Genomic DNA, 14,243 nt, shown 5'->3' with positions numbered 1-14,243 from the left:
TCTGCCTGTCCATCTGTCCATCAGCCCTCACTGACAACTTCTCAATTCATTGGCCAATTTTGCTCATCAAGTAAGCAGAGCAATAGGGCTTCCATAGGTGATGAAGTTCTTTCACTGTCCAGATAAGCAAGGGGGAAGGCGAGGAATGCTCAATCCATCCTATTCCTCATGCTGGGCAGCTCTCCCCCACCATCCAAGCTCCACGGACACACAAGCTGTCTGGCATTCCTGCAAGGGGGGGTCCCTTCAGCACTTCCCACTGTGTCAGATACACCCTTTTAGGAGCAGACCCCAAATTAATTCGGAGTCACTTTCCTCTGGGAGCTCGTAAATGAAGCTCCTTGTCTCTTTTCAAAAACAAAATCTTTCTTCGCAGGGAAGGACAGCCTCATTCGTACTCCAGGAGTTAACTTATTGCAGAGCTGGCTGATACAAAAAGCTCTGGGAGTGTAAACTGATTTGCCTCTTAAAGTAATACAATTAAACCAGCAAATTTTCTGTGTAGACAGTCTCTGAAGCCTTTGTGATTTAGTTACATTTCTTTCTGATTGCTGTTAAAATAAAAGAAGTTCAGTGGCATAGGGATACCTATCAGGAACCTGAGTTTGCTGCAGCTTCTGCCTTTCCTTGCAGGATCACCCCACTTCTCCCTCCCTGCCTCCGTTTCCCTGTTTTTACATGAAGGCGGTTTGGCTGATTTAAGAATCTGAATAAAAACTGGGCAATATTCTTTAATTTAAATCAAACCAAGGGGCCAGAGTGAAGAATGGAGAGGTTGGAGAGACATTGGTTAATGCCAGCAAGTGATCCAAGCTCCATGCAACGGTATGCTCTGTCCCTGCTCATCTGGAGCACTCCCCAGCACAAGCAAGGCTAGACTTCCAAATCTCCTTGATATCAAGCCTTACCATCTACCTACTGAGATGCAAATCCTCAGCCACCACAGGTCAGAGAAGCCCTACTGGGCTGACCTTGGTGGGTAGGTCCTAGCAATAAAATAGCATTTTCCAGTGAGAAGTATGTAAAAGACACAGATATCTCTCCAGAGGATCCTTACAAGCTCAGAAACACTGTAATTTTGAGCCCTGTTCTGTAGCCACATTGGGTCAACATGAATCGTTCCACTGTCTCCAAACAACAGAGAACCTGGTGTACTGGCTTTGGGAGGAAACTTTCTTTCAGTTTGGCCTCATTCCTGGCCACATGGAAATTAAAGGCAACCCCCTGATGTTTTATTCAGATGGCACTCTAAGGGGGCTATATCCCCACTGAAGTTATTCTTCTTGCAAGAGTGCTGCAGGACCATCAGGCTCTTAATTATTTGCTGTCGTCTCCAGTTATAAAGCAAATCCACTAAACTTTCTGGCATACTGAAAAAATGGTATGTGAAAAAACACACAGTCTGTGACTCTGCTTGCCCACAAGATTTTTTCTGTTGGATTAAATGTGCTGGGAACTCAAGAAGAATTTTCTCCCAGCATGTGCTTGTCAGGCATTTTCCTCATATCCACTCAACACAATCCATGGAACGCCTCAGAGAAGCAGGGTTCTTGCTTCATATTAATCACCCCTCTGGTCACGCAGTCCCTCGTGTCTGTCTGCTAAAGCCAGTTGCATCACTTATGTTGCCTCTCCAGGAGAGGGGGAGAAAAGAGCATTAAGGTTTAAAGAGAACAAAGAAGTGATGCAAGAAGAAATACAGTTTGGGGGTTTTGTTCCCAGTTTTGTTGGTTTTGTGGACTTCAAGAAAGTAGAAGGAATGGAAAGGGGAGAAAGGGTCTCACATGAAAGAGGTAATCTTCATCATTTTGATCTTTGGTGACCCTGTGCATGTGCCTGAAGTACCTTATCAAAAAGTTGAGTTCATTCAAGGTAAGCATGCCCCTTGAAGGAAGAGGATTATGTTACCTCACATTCACTGTCGGATGCTGCAGAGTCCACAGTGCCTGATAACTTCTTACCCTACTAGTTAACATATCAAATGTCAAAATGTTTCTCAGAAATAGCTTGGATTGGGTCTCCTGCCTAGAAAGATGCCACCACAGCATCAGTGGGGATCAGAGGAATTGCAGAGTTTGCAGGCTGGTCTGGTAAATGGTACCCCAAGGAACAATCCTCCAGAGACACTTCCATGTAACTGATGTTGTACCCACCCCATGTGCTGGGACAAAAAACTGTCCTAAAGAAACCAGACTCTGCCAACAACAAATCAGAAACTGCTACTCTGAATATCCTCAACACATGCGATTGGGAGTAGATAAAGAACAGTGTAACACAGATTACATGTAGAGAAATCATGGGTGATTGTAATACAAAGCTGAGAAAGCTACTGATATCAACAAATGAGTGAATTTTACCTCAAGAGTTAATCTTATCTCATCTCAAAAATCATTAATGGCCTGTTAGATAGGAGATTGTGTAATTCACTTAAACCCCAGAGATACAGTTTCAACTCAAATAGGGGCACCTGCAGGTGTGAAAATTGAGAGTTCAGAACTCGAGGAACTCGTTCTCTGACCAAATCTCTTCCTGTCAGGAGGAGAAACCATGCCAGAGACACTTTCAAACCTGCACAGCCTGTGACTCTCTTTCCCCATTCTTGTCCTCCCCAAACTGTGGCTCAAGGTGCCCAAGGAAGAAACCCCCATCACCTCCCTGTCCCACCACCCCTTTCTTGTCTGTTCCCAGGGCAGCAGGTGGGGGTTCAGAGCTGAGATCCCCTCTGGCAGCACTGGGCAGCATCTTCTACCCTTTCCTCTGCTGCATGACTTGTTGGAGGGAAGAGAGAGCAGGGCCACTGCAGTGAGTGTAAAGTACCCACTGACGTGGTCTTCCTCCCATCACAAATGAGGAGGAGGACCACAAGCAGTTAGAAGGAACCAGAGCAAAACAAAGACAGGTCACACCAAATGGCACAGAGCTGGTGCCTTACCACGTTCCTCTTGCTTGGTACTGTGGACATTTTGAATTGCAACGGTACCGCATAACGGCCGGCTCATATACCCCAAGAGATAGCAAATTGGGCCAAAATGATGAGCCCCCAACTTGGAGCTGGGGGTTGATGCCACCGCTCCACATGAGATACATACCCACGTGGCTTGGTGTGGGGTCATGTGGCCCTCCTCATGGACAGAAAAGGTCCCATCGGTGAGGGCTGAGATCCACAGCCACCCAGGTTGGGACCACACGCTCCACCTTGATACCAATGGAGTTGGAGTGTCACAGAGCAGTAGGGTTGGATGTGGACAGAGGGAATCCACCCTCTACACCAACCTTACATAACAAGATAGAGGTAGAAAGATTATGAATGCAGCTTTTTCGAAAACCTATCTCCAGCAGGTCCTTAAGCAGAGCCTTAACAGAGTCATCACAGGGCTTTAAAAGCCCTGCTTTTGCCTGTGAAACAGAGAGAGAAATTTCTTCAAGCATATTTGTGTATATACAAATCGACAGTTGAATAACACCTTGCACAATTTTGTACAACTGTCAAGTCTTCACAGGATCACAGAATGGTTGAAATTGGAAGTGACCTCTGGAGGTCATCTAGACCATCCTCCCTGCTCAAGCAAGGTCAGGTAGAGCAGGTTACTCAGGACCACGTCCAGTGGGGTTTTGAATAACTTCAGGGATTTAGACTCCACAGCCTCTTGGTGACCTCTGTGGCTGACCACACACCAGATGCAATATCAAGAGTCTCTAACAGTCCCGAAATGCAGACTCATCTGTGGCACTGTCCAGTCAGTCCCAATACAGATCCTGCGACAGGTGTAGGGGCACCAGGAGCAAAAAGTACCTTGTGATGTCCCCTGAGCTGAGGACAACTTCTTGCCACTCACAAAATGGAATCCAAAAAATAGGAATCACTTCCAGATTTCCCTTCCTGAGTTATGCTCACATTTTAAACTCCGTGTCTTCAAACAAAGACGAAACAAACAGCCATCTAAATGGGAAAAATAAAGGAGCCCCTTGGGACTGAATTGGTCACTAACAATTGGTTGATAAACTTAAGTGGTACCAACCTATAGGCAGATCATGTATATGTCTATGTATGTGGACACAAACCCATGTCAGCTGTGTGTAAGTCTGTGTGGGCACGTCTGTGTGTGCGTAAACGAAACTAGGCTTCACCACATGTCACCTTTCCCAAATTTTCTTCTCTTTCATCACAAAATGGCAACATCTGCTTAAGGGCTAGAAGCAAAGCAAAGGGGGCAAATCATATTCTTTACCATAAACATTCAAATTCCTGTATATGCCAGAAAAACAGAATTGCCCTCGTATCACAGGCTGAGGTCTCATTCTCTCAAGTGCAATCAAATGAACTGCTGTTGCTGTGGAGCTTGTCTAAAAACGTCTCTCTGCATTCTGCTCATTCAGGCCTTTTACGCCTGCTGTTCTCATTATTATGCTCTTGTTTTTCCAAGTGTCAAAATCTCATTCGGACATTTATAGTTTTATCTGCACTTGAATACACAATCAAACACCACAGGCAGCACCAGCCGGGGGCTGAATCACGTCCTCGCCTACGTCATATTTTCAAATTCCAGCAGAAAACATTGATACCAAAATGATCCAATGGCTGAAACTCAGATGTTATGAAAGTTGATCATGCAGAAGCAGCAGACTCATGCTGGTCTCCATTTACAACCTCTTCTCCTCATTCACACTCTCTTCTGCTGAGCCTTTCATGGATTTCCAGGAATAAATATTGCCCCCAGTACCTCCCCTTCCACCAACACAGCATCATTTAATTTGGTGGCAGTAGAAATCCCGTTATTCAGGCCAATTGTTTTCACCTGCCACATCATCGTTCAGGAGCTTGGTAGGATTTTGTCAAGGCTGGGAGTTCATATGCTATTGCAGGACAAAGAAGGTGACGCTCACAAAGAAGGAAATGCCACTTGGAGGGCTGGATGGACAAAGGTCAGGTTAAACTACCCACGGACTTGAAGTGCAATACAAGAGACTACTCCAGATGCAGGATGGCCACCAGCCTGTCCTTTCTCACTGCCTTCACACAGGTGGCTGTTCCTAACTCCACCGTGATGAGCCCGTTGTTTCTTTCACTGCCTTGCTGAGCAGCCATGGGGAGGAAGGGGGTGAGGAGGGTCAGAGGGGCTGCTGATGGGAAGCAGCAAGTGGCCGCTGCGATGGACTCACATTCCACACTGCTATGCTCTGGCCACTGAGGGCAGAAGCCTATTTACTAGAATGAGGATTCATTGTTGAAAGAAATCCTTCAGGGATAAGATTTTTCACGGGATTTTGTTTTGTCACTCTGAGGTGCCGCAGAGCACTTGGGACATCTGGCAAGAGCCTCAAGCAAAGCAGCAGCAGCAGTTGCATATGCCAGTTTATCCCCTCTCCGTGTGTTAATGAAACTCTGGTGACGTCCCTGTATCATCCTTTTGTCACTGCTACCCAAGTACTCATAGGATCTCAGCATTACCCCAGGGGAAGTTCCATGTGCGTTAGGCATTTACTGTCTCATGGTCCTTATCAGCCATCCCAACTGGATCTCAGTGCTACCAGACAGTGACAGAGCAGGATATGGTCAAGACCTTATGCTTTTTATCTTCTAAATGCTCAGGGTGTGGTTGATCCCTCACTGAAAGAAAGACATCAATCCCAAGCAAGTTATCTAGTCTCTACCTATCAACAGTGGAGCATGGATGGGAATTTCCCAAAGATGATCCAGCAATTGGTTTTGGACGCTGCAGTCCGAAGGCTAGATTAGACGAGGTTGGATGCCTTCCTTTGAAGAGGAAAAGAAACTTAAGCATCAGTAGAGATTAAGTGCAGCATTGGGTCTGGGAGGTTTGTGCATCTGTTTAGAAGTGCCTGCATTTCAGGTGATGCCTGCTCCCCACTGTTTCCACAGTAAGTTCCAGACAGGGAATGTCTGCTTGGGACTCACGTCCATTTCCTGGGCCAACTTCCCAGCAGAAATGATGGAAACCTCCAGAAGAGCTCTTTGGTACCTGAAAGGCAAGTTGCCACAGGCCAAATTTTCTATTATACTATGGGCATAATGGAATTTGCAAATGCCTGACAGAGCAAAGAACCATTTGTCATTTATTTAGCTCACCATTTCTGCCCATGGAGCTGTTTGAAGGGACTCCATAGTCCCTTTGATGCTCTCTTCAGGACTGAAAACTTTCCTGCCACGTCCCAACCCCTATGCCAGGTGTCTGCCAGCCCCATGCTTTCCCCTTTGACTGGCACCTCCCTGCTGTCATTCATGGTCCAGAGGCAAATCCTGACTTCACTCTTTTCCCCATCTGTATCTTTAGCAAAGACTCCAGAGTCTTTCTCACTGTCAGTGAAAATATGTGGTGTAAGCCTGAAGGTGGAAGATATTGCCCAGAAATTTCAGATCAGCAGAAGTACAAGTTGGGCAAGTCGGAAACAGTAGCCACAGCTTTTGACTAGAGGAAAGATAGAAGAAGTAAGCATTTTCTGTAGGAATTCTCCTCATTCTGTGCCATTTTTTTGCACGCCACTTGAAGAAGTAAGGCTCAGGGTCTGGCCAGTGGCTGCATGGAGCCTGTGCATCCCTGCTGGCTATTTCTTCCCGTGAAATGAAAAGAAATCTTCCCATCACCTGACCAAAGGGGTCAGGATACCCTCTTCTCTTCCTACATGGAGCCATTCCTGCTCTCCAGCCTCAGGGAGACGAGGCAGGATTAATAATTGTGATCAATGTGTTTCTTGTTTCCAGATACAGCGTACCAGAAGGTATTTTGTGAGTATGATATATGAGTCACTGTGGGATGCAGCAGAATTTTTTGGCCTTGCAGCTGTGGAGGTACAGTATTCATCTTCTCTCAGCCTATAAAACATGCAGCCCAGAGACATGATGAATATGTTTTGCAGAAGCTCAAGTGGAAACTCCAGGGAAGTTCCTTGAAAGTGTTTCTAAACAACAAGACATTCGTTTTGTTAGCTAAACAAAGTAAGATAAACCTTCCAGATCTCCTTAGCCCTTCTTCCCCTGCCCCTCCTCACTTTCCTGGCTTACTTCTGAAGCCTCTAAAGAGAGGATTGATTGCAGGCTGCTATTAGCTTAAGCTCCTGTTCTCAGCTTTGGAGTACCCAGCCTTCATCACAACCTGTGCCAGTAGCTGGCAAGTTGATAGTCATATCTGGGCATCCAGAGGACACAGACCAAGGGAAAACAAAGAGGCAGGGGTAGTCCAGGGACAAAAACCTTTTGCAAGAAAAGTATCTCATCTTCTGGCTGTGCAGTGAGGGAACTTGCCTGGTGCTATGCAATGAATTATCCCCCACTCATAATTCATCCCATGTCTTGCACTTGTCCCCTGTTCTGTTTATCAAACCTGTTGGTCCCGCTGCTGCCCAAAGACTGTATTTAATTGGTTCATCAATCATCTGGCTGCCAGCCACAGTCTTGCCAGGGAAGGGAAGAAGCGAGTGGGTAGAAGTACCGTAAAGCTCCACAGATAATGTAATTCCGATTAGGAAAAGTTCTTACTTCTGCAGCCACTTTTAAGCCCATTAGAATAGCTGTTTGTATTCCTTACTACTTAATTTAAGGCATTTAGCTTGGAGAGGCTGTAGTGAATAAAGCCCTTTTTTAGGAGGGCATTTGGATCTTCATTCTTGCACCAGTCCTGGCTGCGTTACCCTCCAGAGTCAAGCATGATAGGCCAGTTAATACCAGCTAAGTATTCAGCCCAGTAATATTCATAGATGGGGCTTTGCTTTTCAGGGCAAAGAAGTAATAAAAGCAAATATTGCCTTTGTGAGTTCAGAGCTCAGTCTGCGAAGAGGAGCTCACAGAAATCCATTTCCAGGCTGGATATGGATGTCTGGACAAACAGTGCCTTTGTACCATTTGGCACATCAGCCCCAGGGGCTTGGCAAGGGCACTGGTGGTGTGTGTTACCCCATCCCCACCTCTAATTGAGCAGAAATACTGGATGGATGCAGGGATTTGTCATCTCAGGCAAGGCTTCTGCGTAGACTGTGGCACCCAGGGCTGCACAGAGCATGTCCATCACAGGATGGGGCTGTTTAGTGAAAGTGGAGACAGCATCAGTCTAACACATCCTGCCTTGCACTAGTTTGCAGACTAGCCCACCATAAAGGTGACCTCATTTTTACCCAAAATTTGGTGGGGTATTTTCCTTACTCAATGTTTTTATCTGCGATACATTTTTTTTTTTTTTTAAATTAGCTAAAATAGATTTTTTTTTCCGAAGAATTTTAACCGCAGTGGCATTGTGAAAACATTTCTCGTTTGACCTAAAAACATGTGTCGAAAACGAAGACTGAGTTTGTTTTGATGTCCGAGGTCCCAGTGTTGTAGCTGGCAGCAATTGCCAGGGGTCCGCAACAGATACCGCTCTCTGTACATGTACCTTTTTTGGCTCTGGAGACTTGAATCACTGCATCTGCTTGTCTGTCTGCGGTGTTTGATTGTGGGCTTACGTGGCCAGTCTCTCTAAGTAGACAAGTTTTATCTTTCAGCTAACAGTACCCAAGGTACAGACACTAAGACGACAAGTGAACAGCCTGACCACTATCTGCGTTTAGATGGCTTGGCTTCTTTTGGGGTTTAATGACCATTTTTTTCACCTTTTCTACCACATCAAGGAAAAGCTGGTGAGACTGGGTCTGACTGGGCTCGCTGATCTACACAAGGCGTTTCTTGTTCTCATTTCCTACGTGGTGCTTGCTAGAGCACAGGCATCCCTGGCGTGGAAGCCCCCAAACAGACTGTCGCTTCTCCGGGTCAGATATCAAATGGGCTGGGTCATAAGCTCTTGGATGGGTACCAAAACCAAGGGACTTCCTCAAAGTGCACAGAGATACCAAAGATCTGATCCCTGTTTAAAAAAAAAAAAATCAAGAAAAAATGCTTATTAGTTGCCAGATGCTAACCTATTAAAATTGTCCTCAATTGCATTTTGTGTAATAACTATTTTCCAGATCTGTTTAGCTTAAACCTGCAGAAGTGTTGTAATTTGCATACAGTGACACTGGGGAGTAATGGGATGGTTTTACTAATTAGGGAATAGCAACAAAGAATTTTCTTAGGGATAAGCAAATCCTTTCAGACTAGTCTTACACTGATGGAGGATGGTTTCTGTGTTGATGATTTCTCTATTTCAGTGGAAACCTTTCTGAATGGAATAAAGGAGGAACATAAGATTGTCTTTCCCATATGCGCTTACCAATGCACTCTACATTCAGAATTCAATATAGGAGGGATTTGATTTTGCTAAGTCACAAAATATGCATTAAGTTAAAAGAAAATACAAACACACTCAGATTAGGTCATTTGTCAGAAACTAGAACTTCTGTGAAAGCGCAGGCCTGTTCCCCAAGCAAAATCAAGCTATATCATAATGACAGGAGCTGCAAAATTCGGCAACTCTATGGCAGCATGTGACTAATACAAGACACCTGGTTTTGGCTGGGCTGAACATTTTAACAAGAAGCTGAATTTGCACCATAGGTCCTATCCTTTCACAAAGGTCAGGGCTGTCCTCAAAGAGCTCATCAAGAAAAAAAGCTGTTCTTTGTGATCAGCTTTGTCGCTAGGTTGAAGATCCTATCAGAAAAAGGGCTATTAGTGCTTGACAAATCAGCCTTCTGAATCCCTTTGGGTCACTCAACACATCATTTTGGGTAGATCCGACCTCTTATTGAATCCAATCAAGACATACTGTCAAGATTTCAGATTATTTGACATTTTGGTTAATGGTTTCTTTTCCCTTTGAGTTTCCATCTATTTTTTAAGTGAAAAAAATACTGTTTTGAAATGGTACAAAGTTTCATTTCAAAGAGGTCAACCCCAAATGTTGCAGAATTTTCCATAACATAACGCGACATTTCAGAAATGTCAAATTGAAATGTTCCAGCATTTTCAAATTTTCGCTCCATTTGGGGGGTTGAAACTGTTTATGTCAGTTTATCCAAAAGCTCAAATAGCTTCAGTGCTGTGCATTTACCTTCACCTGACAAATCCAACCTAACTTCAGTGAATAGGAGCCTCTCTCTTCAATCCTTTTATTAATGCTGTGATGGATAGCAGATGCTTAAAGAAAATCTTTGAGGAGAACTGAATGACCAACTCTTTCTAAAGTTTTCTCTGCTTTCCTTGCCAAGACTTTTAAGTGACCCTAACAAATATGTCCATGATCCGCAAAGCCCCTGGTATTTTTCTGGAAAGGGCTCTTCTTTTGAGTGTTTGGAGGTCCCAGACAAGAAGCTCATGAAATCCCTGGTCACCCTGCTGAGACGCCTGGCCAGACATCCTTTGCAAAGTGAGTAGGATGCCTTTTCCATCTAAACGAACGGACGTGACACTAGGTGTAAACCTGGGAGTTGTTTATATGTTGCTGTTTTGAAATGATCATTTTCCTCCCGCCTGCAGCCTAGTCTCTTTTCTTTTTTAATATGTATTGTTTGACATTTTTTCTGCCTGAAACATTTATAAGGCATTATGCTTAAAAAATTAGGTTGATGAATGAGAAGAGACGGTTCTCCTAATAAAGTCATTGACAGAAAGGCCAGAAGCCTTTTTTAAAGCGTGGAAGCTTGTCATTTGGCTGCTGTAAATTGCTCTGAGTAGCAAGATAGTAAAAAAAAAAAAGACAAAAATAGAGCAATAGATGACACTGAAGCAGAAAGCGTCCCAGCAAATACAGCATTGTGGAGAAATACAATTAAAGCATTACGAATTCCTCACTCATTTTAATGAGGGAACAAAGACTGTCTCAGAACTTATGCAGCTCACATGCTTCTACAAGACCTTTTTTTGTAGGTGACAGATCTGTTATTGCTTGCCGGGTGACCCTGCTGATATCACACCATGGTCTATAAAGATGATGTCCTCCCTTCATCACGCTGCAAGACTGAGACCCACTGAAATGGCATTAGTTGGTCTTGTCAATGGGTAGATCAGTCCTGGCCAATTTTAGCTTTCCTTTGCCTGTGTTGAGCAGGGATGTTGCTTTTGTCTTGGGTCCTGGACTCGAAGGCATCTGGAAGGATGTGTTAGAAGAACCGATATTTGAATACTTCTCAAACTCCAGATGTAGCTCTCTGCAGTGGCCATTCGGTTGATGTGAGTGTGACTGTGGGATCATTACAGGAGACAATCCCCAGACAGCTGTGATTCTGCTTTCTGTGTTCATTATTGACAGCTGTACTAACAAGCTGTAACTTTGTGAGGTTGATTGTGCTCAAGCCAAAATGCCTGACAAATAACTTTGGGAACTCCAGCTGATCAGGTTGAACTCAAGGCACCTGCTTGAGTACTCAAAGCTACACAGAAGACGTGATAAAATTACCAGAGCTTTGGATTGGTCTTCTGAGCCACTGGGAACCATAGCAAGAGACACAACGGCCACTTTAACACCATCAAAATAGAAACTTCTCTTCCAGCTGACACATCGAGCTGAATGCACCACCCCCAAGAGAGAAGAACGTGGCTCAAACACCAATGGCCCTACTTCAGAGTAGCACTTAAGCGTGTCCACGGTCCCCTTGATAATCAAGGGAACTGCCCTGCTTGGATGCCTAAGTGTTCATCTGAATCAAGGCTAAAAGAGTGTCTACTAGCTCTGGTTTCCAAGGTGTTTGTCCTGCACTAAAGCTGAGGCCTAAAGTGGATGAAAGGTAACTGGTGGTACCTGGCCTCTCCGTGGTGGTGAACCTGGGCCAGTCGTTCCACCTAGTCAGTTTGCTCAAAAGCACTGCACTGGAAGGGAAAATTCAGCCCCTCTTGCCCTTGTCAAGGTAAGAACAGACCGACCATTTCAGCTGACTTGGAAGAACTTTTTTGTGCAAGTGGCAGTTTTAGAGGGCTTTTCCCTTGCTACCTTTCCCAGCCAGGCTGGAATCCAGCCATCTCCCAGAAGCAGGATCGTAGCTGTGTCTGGAGGGGACATGGCAGACCCTTGACTCACAGCCCATCTGTCCACATTCTCAGGGGAGGCCGAGCCATCTCAGAAGTCATCGTGATGCATAGTATTAAATCCTAGGATATGTTTAAGCTTAAAGGCACTTAAAAGTACCACCTGAGAGGCCATTGGTTCCATCATCATCCTAATTGCGCAAATAACCTTATTCGACTAAAAAAGTGTCTGATTTCCAGCCGGTTTACTGTCATATCCCAGGATCGTGTTTCAGCCAAGAAATGAGCATCACATCTTCATTTCCAGGTGAAACAAATAAATGTATTGCATTGTTGTTGTTGTTGTATATCTTGCAGACAAACAAAGCAGTAGCCAAGGGGGACTTCCACCACGCAAGCTCCAGCTCCCGGCGAGCACTCTTCCTGGCTGTCCTGTCCATCACAATCGGAACTGGCATCTACGTTGGGGTGGCCGTGGCTCTTATTGCCTATCTGTCCAAAAACAATCATTTATGAGCCTCAGGAAAGGGGGAGAACCAGCCACCCGGCGCCTGCACTGCAGAATTCCCCAGCAGATCAGACTGCATGATTTTCCAAAAAGATCAAGAGACAAACACCTTCTGGGGGCAGGTACAGGATAAGATGGGCTTGTGCATTACTGTAGGGTGGGAAGCTGGCTGGGGTGGGGGTAGTTCCACCATTTGTGATGCACAAGTCTTGCTTCTCTTCATGAACTCCCGTACAAGAAAGAAGGAAAGAAAGAGCGAAAGAGAGAAAGAAAGCAAAAGACAGAAAGAAAAAAGAAAAAAAAAAGAAAAGGAAGGAAGTTGGGGGAGGTCTGGAGAGGGGTGTTTTGCCTTTGCCTTCTTTGCAATATGGTGTTTACAAGCAGCTGGCAAACTGAGCTGTTCTCTTAATACCTTCTTGGTGACCTGAACTTTGCAGCCAGCATGAGCTTGTGCTTAGTTTGCTTGTTAAGCACGGCACTGAGATCTGGGAAAGCATGGACAGTGGCTGGTTCTCTGAAAGAGCAATATAACAACAGGAGGAAGAATATGTTTTCTTTTTTTTTTGAACGCAGGACTCATTTGCCTAAGAGTGAAGCAGAGACCTCAGCGTAGAATGGTATTGCCTACTCTTCTTGTGTGGGTAGGTTTCCATGGAGGAGAAAAGGAAATAAAAAGTATTTTTTCTTTCCTTTCCTTGTTTTTGGATTAAGATGTGACCCACAGGCCCACCCAATGCAGAACAGCTGAGGTTACTGCATGACTTGGCTCCGCAGACTGAGCGTGAGGTCGAAGTAGCATGGGATCTGTTGTAAAATTAATTCCTCCATCCAGTCACATTGTGATAACGGCACATTCCTGTGGCATATTGCTTATCTGGGTTGCTCCACCTTACCGTGGAGACCTGCATAGCAGTCAGTGCAAGAAACCTGGGGGAAAAAATGCAAACTGAAATACTAATCAATTTTAAATTAAAAATCGTGGTAAAGCATGGGAATTAACCAGGGGAAGGAATGCTTCATACATTTCTGGGGTCCTGCTCATACACAGAGCAGTGAAGGAGACCACTCAGATTACAAGCTCACAGCTCATCCCTGGACCAGGGACACAGCATAGCAACGGAGAGACAAGCATGTCCCTCGATAAGCAGCGCAATGGTATGTTGTAAGGGAATTGAGCGTTGTCCTTATTTCACTGACTGAAATGATACATTTATTTTCTTCTTTACTCCTTCCCCACAGTCAAGCTTTTTTTTTTTTTTTTTTTTTGTCTTACAGATGTACCATTTCATCCCACCAAGGGTGTATCAGCATAGATATATATGTATCTACATATATATATACAGAGAGAGAAACTGATCAAAATAATAAGCATTTTATTATTCACTGCATTGTGGTTTACAAACATAATTTCTTTACCCAAGAATGTCATCAAAGACCTTTTTTTCCAACTCTGTATTGTGTGTCAGCTTTGCTCTGGGACAGCTTTTTCTCCTGTTTTGGGGTTGGCATTATTTTGGTTTTAATTTAACTTTTTTTTTATTTTAGGGGGGAGGAGGACAAACACATCCAAAACTATTTTTCTGCTAGTTATACAGTTTATTAAAACACATGGTATACAGCTGCTGATGCTCCGTGTGACACTTTCTTTGGACGGATACGAAGCGTTAGACTGAGTGAAACTTGCCCCAGTACCCTGAGTTTAGCTACCTGGAGAAGCACCCGTATGGACCATCCCATACTGTACCTGGACCCAAAAGCCTATTGCAGTCACTGACAGTTCTTTTTTGCATTGATTTGTTGGGCTTCAAACTAAGCCTGGAGACTAGCAATGTACTTCTAGTCATC

The 14,243-nt window shown here is 44.6% G+C and overlaps 1 protein-coding gene across 1 annotated transcript in view; it reads left to right on the top strand.

Moving 5' to 3' along the window:
- SYNDIG1 (synapse differentiation inducing 1) overlaps nucleotides 1–14,019 on the top strand; it is an 81,395-nt gene extending 67,376 nt beyond the window's left edge. Inside the window, exon 4 of the mRNA XM_030036097.2 lies at nucleotides 12,248–14,019. Within this exon, the coding sequence (XP_029891957.1) occupies nucleotides 12,248–12,406 (159 nt within the window). The 3' untranslated portion in view covers nucleotides 12,407–14,019. The remainder of the gene's footprint in view (nucleotides 1–12,247) is intronic.
- Nucleotides 14,020–14,243: the final 224 nt, after the last annotated feature.

The sequence above is a fragment of the Aquila chrysaetos genome, chromosome 13, assembly GCF_900496995.4.
Source record: "Aquila chrysaetos chrysaetos chromosome 13, bAquChr1.4, whole genome shotgun sequence".
NCBI classification, from domain to species: Eukaryota; Metazoa; Chordata; class Aves; order Accipitriformes; family Accipitridae; genus Aquila; species Aquila chrysaetos.
This window is presented reverse-complemented; position numbering and strand designations above follow the sequence as displayed.